The sequence below is a fragment of the Benincasa hispida genome, chromosome 12 (assembly GCF_009727055.1).
Source record: "Benincasa hispida cultivar B227 chromosome 12, ASM972705v1, whole genome shotgun sequence".
Classification (NCBI taxonomy): Eukaryota; Viridiplantae; Streptophyta; class Magnoliopsida; order Cucurbitales; family Cucurbitaceae; genus Benincasa; species Benincasa hispida.
This window is the reverse complement of record NC_052360.1, coordinates 80,303,858-80,317,374: the sequence shown is the minus strand read 5'-3', so window position 1 is coordinate 80,317,374 and position 13,517 is coordinate 80,303,858. Positions and strand designations below refer to the sequence as shown.

The window sequence follows — 13,517 nt, the reverse complement described above, 5'->3', positions numbered from 1 at the left end:
GGATGCTGAGGTGAAAGAAAGCTGGAAAATGTTAGAGTTTTAGGGAAGAAGAAAGCTCAGTATGCAGGGGCGCTAGGGTTTCAGATTGCAAATGAGGCAAAGTGTGCTCATAGACGGGTGAAATGCCCATTTCTAGGTTGGGCCTTAGTAGGCCCAACGCTATTTTGCGGTGGCAGGCCCGAGACACTCAAAAGCCCACCGTTTGACTCCCCTTATTATGAAGGTTCAGAGTAAAATGTCCTTTCGTCTGCCAAACTCATCATTTCTTTTGGGAATACAGAAAAAATTGGGACTTCTCAATTTGCAAAAAAGAATTAGTCTTTAATTTTTATTCGAATGAACGCAAGGAAAAGATTACGCATAATGTGATTCACCAACGCCAAAATGCATCTTGTAGAGAATAACAACAATGCATGCATCCCCGCAGCGACACCCCTTAACTAAACACAATTTTTGGAGGATTGGCACATGGTATCTGACACAGCGCAAATGTACCTCAACATATTGCATTTGCAAGGACAGGGCAAAGGACACACACCTCGCAACACACCCCCAGCTCAACGCCTTTGAGTGGATGAACGCCCAAAAGCTATCTTGTGGGTTCAAATGCGTCCCATTATCGCCATGCATATTGGAGTCGATGTTTTATTATTATTTCTTTATTATATTTTTTCCCATCAACAGCAAGTAGCTATGAACTTGCGTAAATCAATTTTCTTCTCATTACTCAGCATTACACCAATTAAGAATAACGCATTAATGACGAAAAAATAAAGAATTAAATAGTACATAAATAAATGCAAGGACATAAATGAAAAAACATTCATAAATCCATTAAAAACAAATTTAAATGAAGCTTAAGTAAAGACAAAGTTCAGATAATTCATAAGACAAGATAAAGAAGAGTATATTAGAGACATAGATGTGAGATAATGAACCGGAATGATGATTTTTCTTTGAATGAGTGCAATCCACACCTCTGCAGGCGGTCCAGCTTGCCTGCCTAATGTCCTAGGGACATTGCTCTTTTCCATGAGATCCTGGGGCTTCAGAGTTGCTGGGCAACGTACCAGGTGTTTTGTTTCTAAGCTCCGATGCCGGCTGGCCCACTTGACTCTCTAAGTTTCGAATTGAAGAAACCTGCGCCTGCATCACTACGTCATTTTTGTCCATATACTATTTGAGCAAGGCCTCCAATGAGCTTCCAGAGGTGTTTGAAGATGAGGGTTGTTGATTATGCGATTTCCTTGGTTGCCCCTGATTCGAGTTATGGTGAAAATGAGGAAGGTTCCCTCGACTACCACTTTGATGGTTGCTTGGCCCTCCTTGGTTAGGATTCCCTACCCAACCGAAGTTAGGATGGTTCCTCCAACCTGGATTGTATGTGTTGCTGAAGGGGTTGTTTTGGATGGCGCATACTTGCTGCATGTTCGATGGGCACATTTCTGCTACATGAGCCCCTCCACAATTAACGCAACTTATTGCGGCCACTTGAGTCGGCGCAGTGGGTTGCGCTAATTATTGGGGGATGGCTCCTTGATTAATTGCCATCAATTGGAGTATGGAGGTCACCACGGCCATCTGTGCAGCCAGAGCCGTCATTGTGGCGGACAATGGCAGTGTCATTCTTTCATCTTTCAGAGCCGATGCCTTCATAACCATCATCAATCTAGTCATCTATGTTCTGCGATATGCGGTCAAGGATGACCTTGGCCTTGGTATACGTCTTGTCCATAAAACCTCCTACCGCGGAGGCGTCAGCAATAGCCTACGTCGATCTATTCAGGCCATTGTAAAATATCTCCATCAAAATGCAATCGGGTATCCCAATATGCAGGCAGTTCTTCACCAATCTTCGAAATCGCATCCAGGCGGTGCTCAGGGTCTCATTGTCCAATTGCTCAAAGTTCAACACGTTCTTTTGTCGCCTTGCGTTGACGACCTGTGGGAAGAACTTTTTCATAAGTCGCTCAACCAGCTGATCCCATGATGTAATCTCGTTCGACTCTAGTGAGTGAGCCCACCTCTTGGCTTCATCCCGCAAGGTGTAAGGGAATAAATACAGTCTAATACCTTCAGGGGTAACGACAGGTAATGAGAAGTTGTCGCACATTTCGACAAAACTTGTCAGGTGGGCATGCGGGTCTTCACCTTGCAGACCCCTAAATTTCCCTACGTTCTGGATCATTTGGAGCATGAACGGTTTTATTTTGAACCTTGCGCTCTCCTCTACTGTAGGCCTCGAAATCCCAGGCGAAAAATCATATAGGTTGGGCGCCGCATAGTTCCTCATGGGAATGTTACGATCAGCGACAAGGAAGACTGGGTCCTGTGCTAGCTGTACTGCCCCTTGATTTCCTGCGGGAGCCACATTGTCGTTTTTATCTACCATATTAGCTGCTTTCTTTCGCCTTGCTCGATTCTGGCATGCCCGTGCGCGAAAGGTACGCTCGACCTTTGGGTCAGCTATGAATTCTGGTTCGGTACCAATACTCATAAACTGTCAAATTGCTCTCAGTGTTAAACAGACAACACAAAGAGATCTATCCTGCAAAATACCAAAAACATTCTCAAACAATAACCATTAACAAATCCCCAGCAACGACACCATAAACTTGATGACATGATTTTTTATGTTTCTTTTTTTAAGCACACGCACTACGATATATGATGCGATGATATGCGATACTATTTCTAGATGTATGCGTTATTAACGAAATGCTTGTAGTATACTATGCGTTGTCACAAGTTTCCTTGCGTTGAAACCAAGTATAATTCCACCGCAAGTTTCTCAAAGTGATCTGAGGTCGAACACAAGGATTATTTTAGGTTAATTATGTTACGTTCGTGATATATGCGACCGGGGGTTTTTCAATTTAATAAAAGTGAGGTTTGTACATGCGATAAAGTAAAACATGCGTTAATATAAAATTGCGATAAAATAAAGTTGTGCAGTAAAATAAAGTGCAATAAAAGTAACCCTAAGCTATGATGATACAAGATATAGGTTACATAATACATGATACCGACTTTGAGACTAACTGTGAAGACTATACAAAGAATCGTGTTATGTGGTGGCAAGGCTTTATGTACGAAGCAAAAAGAGAAAAGATAATTAATAAAAACATTGCAAGTTCCTTAATTGCGTTAAATATACAACTACGGTTCTGCTTTCCCTTGGCGTACACCTCTCGATGATCGGCCGTGTTTCCCACATCTCTGTAGTGAAACAGGGATGAACGTAATGAATGCAAGGTTGCTTCCATCTCTGGAAGTACTTCTTGCTTTAGTTAACGCATTCTTCTAACCTTCTCTCGATAGATTAGAATGACATCTTCACTTCTGCTCTCACAGGTGAAGATGCTGTCTAGCATGCTTTAGCTAAACATATTTATTTCTTTAACACAAATTAAGTTACTTGTTTAATTCATATTAATCACCAAGAGATTAAGAAAACATCGTGGAGAAAGCGATTAATGGAGGAACGGAAATAGACAGAAATATGGAGATGAAAATGATCATGACATTTAATTATAGAATCAAGCGTCTGATACATGATGTGAATGATTTAGACTAAGAAGATGAGATATGATTGATGATAGAGATAGAAACAAATACAGAAGGGTGCCAACGTCTTGACACAGATCTGGATGGAGAAATCGCTTGCCGGCATATGGAGTGAATGGAAGGATAAGTGTACCTCTCAGGCTTGCTCAATCAGTAGAGTTGATCTAGGTACAGAGCTTCACAATGGGGATTTGGAATGATTCGCCCTGAGACTCACCTCTTGGCCTTGCCTCTTTTCTCCCCGGATCTTCTCCGATCAGCACTTAGACCAACCTCTCTCTCAATATACAAATATCAAAATAGCCTCGTATCAAGTATATCTTTCAGTGAATTTTCTGAAGGTATTTATAGATGAATGCTCTGACTCTCTGTCGTGTGGTCCCTACTTTATTGTTATGGAAATTTCGAGAATGGTGGAATAAATATTCCTTCTGTTATGCAATCAATCCGTCGAAAATGCACAACGATTAGTTGTACACGTGTCAAAATCCTCCGTGATTGCATCGCTCATTTGCATCTTTGATCGTTTGTCCACATGTGGTGTTGTTTTTGATCGATTGTCACATGCGCCGTCATTGTGTTGATAGTCTATTCATTCCTGAATGATGGGTGCAATGCGACGTAAATGCGTTAATCTTTTTCTCTTGAGCCATGAACACATACGGTACTTGATTTCCTACAAAACAGACTTGAAATATTCTTTTCTGCCATCGCAATGGTGTCAGTGGGTGTATTGATGACAATTTATAATTCTTGCATTTTTTAGCCCATTTCCATACAATTGACGCAACTTTCCTCTCTTTTAACCGCAATATCTAAATAAAGTCGTATAAATAACTTGTATTTCTACAAGTTATAAGGGATGAGCTAAGGAAATGCATAAGGATCATCACGGTTGCTAATTTTCCAATGCACAAGAGGATATAACATCAAAATGAATTTTACAAGGATAAGTTATAAAAGATAATGAGACAAAGATAGACAGAGCTAGAACGATGAACACAAAAATTATAAGGATTCATTCAATATTATCATAGCGCTAAAGTACAAGGATTGAAAGGATATATCGCAAGTGAAAATACAAGAGATGGAGAAAACAAATACAACTCCAAATACATCACCCCCAAATTTAGGGCTGCTGCGAAGGATTATCACATTGTGGGGCCGGAAGGGCAGTTCCTTGTGAATCAGGAAATCGCAAAGGTTGGCGAAGATGAGGAGGGACTGTTGGGCCGTGCAGGTAGATTGTCAAGAAGTTGAAGTACTCATGATTCCTTTCTGCCTACATCATTGACTTTGGCGAAGGGTAAGGAGGTTGTGCTGCACATTGACAAGAGATTGGCGTATGTTGTCTGCGTTCTAGTGTAGTTCTGAGAAAGATTGACGGAGAGGCACAAGTTGAGCTTGAAGTTCTTGAGAGATGAAAGTTTTAAGCTCATCAAGGCCGGAGGGAAAAAATGGGTGTGGTTGGGAAGGTTGCGGTAAAACACCCAAAGTCACACTACCTTCGAATTGGGTTCGGTTAGAGGGGCCAGCACCCAAGCCGTGTCGGTCATGGAATTTGGGTGGAGGAGAAGGTGATTTTTCTATGGTGGAGGGTTAAGATACTGATGCGGTGATTGGCTTGGGGATTTATGGGGAGATTGGAGCGGGGACTGATGAATTTGTTCCATCAAAAGGAGAAGGTTGGTCAGGGCCTCGGGTAGAGATGATAAAGTCTCAAGAGGACTTGGAGGGAGGACTTCTAGTGGAGAAGGTGTGGGCATGCGCTCTTCAGGGCCATGGCACTTTGGGCTCTCTCTGGCAACTTTTTTGCATTTGGTGGAAGTTCTTTGACGTTTGGCTCTTGGAGGATGGGGGCATTAAGGTCAATGATGTGGTGCTTGAGTTTAGTGAGTGGCTCTGGGCAATGTGGTGAATCCTTCAGAATAATCCTTTGGATCTTGTTGTTGATAGCCCATGTACACTAATCATAGGCTTTTCGTCAATGCCAAAGTCTGTCGATAGGCAAAGGTTGGTGACAGTGCATGGGAAGAAAAGTTGGCTACAAGGTTTGCCAAAGTCCTTTTGATTTGCTTCGCAATTATACGCCCGATGTCAATGGAGATGCTTTATGAAATGCAGTAGGCAACCATTACATATCCCTTTAAGATAGTCTTGTCATGTGTTATAGGGATGATGCGCTTCTTGACCAAATACACCCATAAACGTTCCTCCGGTAGGATACGGTTTGAAGCCGACATCCTAATGCCCATGATTGACACTTTCCACTGAGAGTCAGGTTGCACCAAGACCCTTAATGTATCCTCCAAATGCTCATCATCTGGCTCCTCAATTAGCTGATTGCTCGGTGCATCAAGGATGTCTTTTAGCTTGAACAGCTCGTTGATGTCGCAAGTGCTAAATGACACCACCCGATCATTTATGATCACTACATCTTCAACCTCGTGTAAGCGGCCTTGATAAAATGCACGCACAACACTTGGGATGACGATGGATGGGCATTGGTAGAATGTCTCCTATCCATGTTCGACTATAATTTTGGTGATGAAGTCTAGCAAGGGGGCTGGCGCAAGGAAGAACCCCATCTCCATCAACAGGTCGTCATTTTCCTTCCTTCCAGACGTGGAATACCTCTTTACAAGAAATCATTTAGTTTCCCCTCATTCTCTTTTCCTTTTTCTTGAGCCATAGCGATTCAAACTCTTTGTCTCTTTATTTTGTCCTCCTCTTTCTGCTTCTCTTGTTGTTTCTTCTTCCATTCTGCCTTTTCCAATCTCTTTAATTCTTTATTGTGCTTAATTTTCTCTTGCCTCTGCACTTCTTTCTTATTTTTTCTTTTCCTTTATTCCTCTTCTTACTCCTTCATTTCTCTCTCAAATGTTTTTTATGCGACTGCAATGCATTTATCTTCTTCTAACTTCTTCTTCATTTCTTCTTCAGCCAATGCATTGACGTGACGAACCTCATCAACGTGTAATTTCCTCGCTAAATTGCCAGATGTGATGATCAAGCGAGCTTGATCCTTTCTTTCCGCATTTTTCCTCCACTCTATTTCTAACTCCTCTTTTTCTTTCTTGATACACTCAATCAATTATGCATTATCTAGGTTCATAGAAGACCCAGTTGCGGTGAACTCAGGTAAAGTCGCTCAAATTTCACCCCTAGTGCCGACAGCCTCTTGCGCTGCTACTTGACTTATGGATCAACAAACTAAGGGCATAGTGGTGGCGTCCTCAACATCCTCTTCATGTTTCCGAAGTTGGGCCTCAGATGCGGCTAACCTCTCTTAAGGGCTTGCGACAAGTTCTTGCATGCTTGGCTCAACATTCTTTATCGCCAATGGTTCTTGCACCCTTACGATGGTGGATTGTCCCTCAATGGCTGGGTTTTCAGCTCTGCACCGGCGTAGTTTCTCTCACTTCAATGTCTTCTTCTCCTTCTTCCTTTGTTTCTTTTCTGCCTTTCTCCTTTCCTTCTTCTCTTACTTTCTTTGAGCCCTTTCTAGCTCTTCACGCTCTCGCTCCTCAGTTTCTTTTTCAGTCTTCCCCCTCTCAGCCCTTCTTTTCTCTTCCACCTCATTCAGTACATCACTTATGAATCCCTCATTGGAGTCCATGGGTGTGTCCTCCTTATGATTCATTATCGCAAGGGCTTCCCTTTGTGACACTACCTTCATTCCATTATGGCTATCACCTTGCTACATAGGCTGGTTGATAACTCCTACTTCAATCAGTCCTCCATCTCGTTCCATGTTGTTGAGAATGCTCCCAAAGAATTCCTTCCTGTCTTTCCTTTGAATCTCATGTGCGGTGGAAAGTTAGGATGCGATCACCTCATGATTGGTGAAAGGCCATGGATTTCGATGAGAGCTTGATAAGAGAAATCGGGAAAATGCTGATCAGAAGAAGCAAAGTAAGAGAATGCTCTATGAGGTTTGAAAGATGCTCGAGCTTGATAAAGGATGAAAGTAGAGAATGTTGAGGTTATTTACAGGCGTGGGTATCGAAGGAATAATGAGTAACGACGGGCTTAGAAGTGCAAAAGCTTGTCTCTCATTAAATGCAGGTAAGACGAAAGGACATTTTGGCTGACGACGTGCTAAATGACCCTCGTGAACATAACCTAAATACCTAAATACCTTTTGCATACCTAAATACCTTTGGCTAACGACGTGCTTAATGACCCTCGTAAACATAACCTAAATACCTTTTGTATTCATGCGTTAAAGCTTGTAGATCTTATAATTATTTGATAGTATAGCATTATCGCATAAATCATGCAGTCGCGTCATTTCATCAATCATCGCATATATTCATTAACGCACACCATCAAAGACACAATTCAAATAAGGTCAAATCAAGAAGTCATGCGGCAAATCCCAAAACAACAAGAATTAAATAACGCAAAAACATGGAGTTAACTATGAAAGTATAAAAAGGATAGAATGGACGTCCCTGGAAAGGTCGAAATTAAGCTGCCATAGGGATGCATCCATGAAAACGATCAGACTGGCCCGCCTAGGTCAATGGTCTCTTTGTCTCGATCCACTGAGCATCCCTAGTAAGGCTTCACGCACTGACCATTGAATTTAAAGATGTTGGTCCCATTTTCATTCATTAATTCCATAACTCCATGCGAGAACACTTCTCTTACAATGAACGGTGTAGACCACCGTGATTTAAGTTTTCCTTGGAAAAAATGAAGATGGGAGTTAAACAGTAAAAACCTTTGGGCAACGGTAAGATCAACAGTAAGATCTTTTTTTACAAATCTTGCTGTTGTGCCATCTCTTAGTCTGCTCCTTGTAAACTTTGCATTTTCATATGTAGTGATCCGCCATTCCACCAATTCATTCAGTTGAAGTTTTCAAGCCTTACTAGCGCTTGCTTAATCCAAGTTCCATTTCTTCAGGGCCCACTACACTTTATGTTCCAATTCCAATGGGAGGTGGCATGCCTTCCCAAACACCAGCGCATAAGGGGACATGCCAATGGGTGTCTTGTACGTAGTACGGTAGGCAGAAAGAGCCTCATCTAGCTTCTGCGCCCAATCCTTTCTAGAGATGCTTACCAACTTCTTTGGTATGGAATTAAATTTCCAGATGGATACCTCCGCTTGAACATTGATTTGCAGATGATAAGCAGTTGTGACTCTATGATTGACATTAAATTTGGTTAGCGAGTTTGAAATGATGCGGTTAATAAAATGCATAGCTACATCACTGATCAGCGCACGAAGCGTTCCAAAATGCAAAAAGATTTTCTTTTTAAGAAATTTTGTCACCATGACCGCATCATTTTTCTGACAAGAAATGGCGTCCACCCATTTGGAGACGTAATTGACTGCCATAAGAATATATTGATGTCCAGTAGAAGAAGGGAAAGGGCCCATGAAGTCAAGGCCCCACACGTGGAATAACTCTACTTTCAGAATGGAAGTCAATGGCATCTCGTCTTTATTAAATATATTTCTCGTACCCTGGCATCAATTACAATTTACTGCATGGGTGCGGGTATCCTCGAACAAAATGGGCCAGAAATAGCCGCACTGGAGAACTTTAGCAGTGGTCCTTTGCCCCCTAAAATGTCCACCATATAGAGACTCATTACATTGCTCCAAGATGCGCTGAACTTCGGCTTCAGGAACGCATCATCTTAAAATGTGATCAAGTCCAAGTCAGTATAAAAATGGGTAATCCCAATAGTAAAACTTAGCCACATGTCAAAGTTTCTTTTTCTGCTATTGTGTGTAACCTTTTGGTGTCTGGGCGCTGACCAAGTAGTTAACAATGTCTGCATACCATGGTTCACTACTGCTCAAAACCATCAAATTTTTTTATCTAGAAAGCGGTCCTCAATCTCCTTTTCTCTTCTCTGGATTTTAATGTTCTTAAGCCTCGATAAGTGATCTGCCACGTTTTTTGTCCCCTTTCGGTCTTGAATTTCTAAATGAAACTCTTGAAGCAATAACACCTACCGGATCAATCTAGGCTTTGTGTCATTCTTTGCTGTAAGGTACTTGATCGCAGAATGATCAGTGTAAACCACAACTCTTGACCCCACCAAATTTTGTCTAAATTTATCAACTACAGATACTATCGCAAGCATTTCTTTTTTTGTAGTTGTGTAGTTCTCTTGGGATTCATTTAGGGTTTTATTGGCATAATTGATAGCTCTAAAAAAGAGCTATTTTTTCTAGCTTAATTCAAACTCGTTGTTGGATTTTATGCGTTTATTTTTCTATTTTGTAGATATCGAGCAATCAAGAGGTAGAATTGGCAATTTGGTGAAGAACGGGGTTAATTTGAAACAATTCAGAGGTGTCTGGACTTCAAATGAGTCAAAAAGACTAAAATGTCCCTACATCAGCGTCACAACTCTCACCTTATACGAAGCCCCTGTTGGGGTTGATGCCCTAAATCTCGTAGATCATCACACGATCATCTTTGAGGTACCCTTGGATCGCAAACTCAAAACGTGCTATCGCATTGTTCCTGCACAGAATAACTCCATTTAGCTGCTTATATGCGATGAGAATTAGCGATCACAACTTTTCTTTTAGTTTGGCGCATTCAATCGTAATATTGCCTATTCACTATCACTTTCTCCCATTGTTTTAATAATTTGAGCTTTAATAACTTGTATTTCTACCAGTTATCACACCCTCAAATTTAAAACAATGCTTGCCCTCAAGCATAAACTAAAGATTTCTCAAAATTTCAATCGTCTTTACCCTGCTTAGGCTTCTCATGATGCCTTATTCATGCCGCTAAACCGTTGTCATTATTAATTTCTATCCTAATCTCTTCCTAAAATATTTCTAACCTTTAGGAACCGCAAGCTTAATCTTAAAAAAAAAAACAAAAAAAAAAAATCTTTACTCATTTCCTAGGACATCGCATGATTTATTTCAAATTTTATCAAATCGGGGTGTTCAAGTGGTTTTGGCCTTCACATGATTTAGATATTAGTTTTGTGATCTTGCACTGACCCGAGTGCCCAACCTTCATTTTGGCTTGCCCCCACGGGTGTCATGTGGACATTCAACTACGAGCAAGGCGTTCTTTTCAGTCAAAACTCACCATCTTTTTATTTGGCTGCGGACTTGTGATCACTTATCTTCTGCATCGATCACGATTCCCACCTTCATTTTGGCTTGCCCCCACGGGTGTCATGCGGACATCCAACTACGAGCAGGATCCGATTTCAACACTATATATTTTTTTTATTATTATTATTTAAATTGAAATAAAATTCTATTAAGGCTGAAAATAACACCACCCCTCTAAATTTAAAATGCAGTAATGTCTTCATTGTTGAAAACAAAATAATTCATGCGATGGATTCAGAAAATTTTGTAAAAATAGATTTGAAGTAAAGCTGGCAGACCAACTAAATTTTAGAAATGCTTTGTGAATCGAATGTCCTGAAATTAATCTGACACTAGTTCATACGATAAGAAAAGAGACATATATTTCATCATTAAAGTCACAATGGGCAAAGGATGAATGCGGCGCCCAAATAAAGCAATTAAAAATTCAGAATTGAGCCAAACGAGAGAGAATGCGATAGTAGAATTCAGCAATATTAAATTGAAACTGAGAAGTACAAAAATTGAAATAAGATGTGGCAAAGAGGGACACAACCCCCAAATTTAATTTTAGCTTGCATCATTTTGATCGCAATAAATGAGTGCAACAGAGTGATGCGATGGGCTAAAAACACACGATCGATTAAGCTTTTTGCAAGATGGTACGAAGAAAAAAGTTGACAATCATAAAAAATAGTAAATATGCAGAAAGAAAAATAGATTCTTGAAAGAAAAATAAAAAGAATATACTTCGTTCCTGATGAATGTATGTCTCTTATCATCGCAGGGACTGAGTGTTTCTTCTTTATTCTGGCTTACCCAAGTCAATGGAGGTTTTCTCGCGTTGGAGATCCCCTCCAAGGTACAGCTTTACCCTTTGAACATTCACTTTAAATGCGTTGGTCCCATCTTCGTTGGTCAATTCCACTGCTCCATGCAGGAATACATCCTTGATTATGAAAGGTCTGGACCAACGCAACTTCAGTTTTCCAGGAAAGAGATGTAGCCTAGAGTTAAACAACAATACCCTTTGACCTGCCTTGATATTTTTCTTGCAAAGACGTTTATCATGCCATCGCTTGGTGCATTCTTTGTAAATTTTGGAATTTTCATACGCTTGTAATTTCCACTTGTCCAGCTCTAGTAGTTGAAGTTTTCTCTCTTCTCCTACAGCCTTAAGATTGAAGTTAAGTTTCTTAACCGCCCACATCACTTTATATTTTAGTACCAACAGTAGATGAAAAGCCTTTCCAAATACCAATGCATATGGTGACATGCCTATGGGTGTCTTATAAACCGTCTGATATGCCCACAAGGCATCATCTAGTTTCATGGTCCAATCCTTTCGCAATGGGTTCACCACCTTCTCTAAGATTGTCTTTTATTTCTCTGTTAGAAACCTCTGCTTGTTTGTTTGTTTGGGATGATACGCGGTGGCGATCTTGTGGTGGACATTATATCTGATCAACAGTTTACTGACAATGCAATTCACAAAGTGGGTCCTTTCGTCACTTATTATGGCATGTGGGGTGCCAAAACGAGTAAAGATGTTTTTCTGTAAGAACTTAGAGACTGTTGCCGCATCGTTTGCAACGCATGAAACAACTTCAATCCATTTGGAAATATAGTCGACAGCCAATAGAATGTATTTATTACCATTTGATGATGGAAATGGTCCCATGAAATTTATTCCCCAGACGTCGAATAGCTTCACCTCCAAATTGATGTTCATTGGCATCGCATTTTTTTCTAAAATGCTCCAGTGCATTGGAAATTATCGCATTTCATGGAGTATTCTCATACATCTTTAAATAGAGTGGGCCAATAATACCCACATTGCAAAACTTTCGCTGTCGTAGGTTGTCTGTCGAAATGCCCTCCATAGGGTGATTCATGACATTGAAAAAATATGCAATAGAAAGCAGTTTCTGGAATACAGAGTCTCAATATCTAGTTTGGTCACCTTTTTTAGAGGTTTGGATCGTCTCAGTTGTGGTGTAATTCGCCTGGAGTTTAGCATTCTACTAGCATATGCGATGGGGTGTAACATTGTCTTTACTTTTTGTGCCAAGACTGCCCCCATCGATATCCACTGGCATCGCACATCAGTTCGAATGGCTTCGCCCAATCAGGTGCGATCAGAATTGGCATTGTAGTCAAAACGTCCTTTAGTGTTTTGAATGCAGTGAGGCAATGTGAATCAAAATCAAAGGGTCTATCAGCTTCCAACAACGCATTCAAAGGTCGAGCGATTTTGGAAAAGTCATTTACAAACCTTCTGTAAAACCCTACGTATCCTAGGAAACTTCTTAAAGCTTTCATATTCGCTGAAGGTGGAAGTTTTTTTATAGCTTCAATCTTTGCTTTGTCCACCTCTAACCCATTTATGAAACCTTATGCCCGAGCACAATTCCTTCCTTGACTATAAAATCGCACTTTTACCAGTTCAACACTAGATTAGTTTCCTCACATCTTTCTAGTATTCTCTCCAGGTTTTGCAGACAGATTTCATATATTTGTCCATAGACTGAGAAGTCATCCATAAAGATTTCAACCGAGCCATCATACACCTTTGAAACGTACTAGATGCATTTTATAATCCAAAAATCATGCGACGAAAGGCGAATATTCCATATGGACATGTGAACGTGGTCTTTTCTTGATCCTCTAATGCGATCATAATTTGGTTATAGCCTGCATACCCATCAAGGAAGCAATAATAATCATTCCCTGCTAATCTGTTGAGCATTTGATCAATGAAAGGTAGGGGAAATGATCTTTCTTTTTTGTCGCGTTGAGTTTCCTGTAGTCCATACAAATCCACCAACCTGTGACGATTCTCATGGGGATCAATTCGT

General features: G+C 40.6%; 1 protein-coding gene across 1 annotated transcript; it reads right to left on the bottom strand.

Annotated features, from left to right (window-relative positions):
* Nucleotides 1-11,464: 11,464 nt before the first annotated feature.
* Nucleotides 11,465-11,992, bottom strand: LOC120067673. The gene has a single exon (XM_039019210.1). It carries the CDS (start codon nt 11,990-11,992, stop codon nt 11,465-11,467), a length of 528 nt encoding a protein of 175 aa, XP_038875138.1.
* Nucleotides 11,993-13,517: the final 1,525 nt, after the last annotated feature.

What these genes read in the sequence shown, in the direction of transcription:
- LOC120067673 (XM_039019210.1), bottom strand. Translation starts at nt 11,992, where the DNA reads ATGAAACTAGATGATGCCTTGTGGGCATATCAGACGGTTTATAAGACA.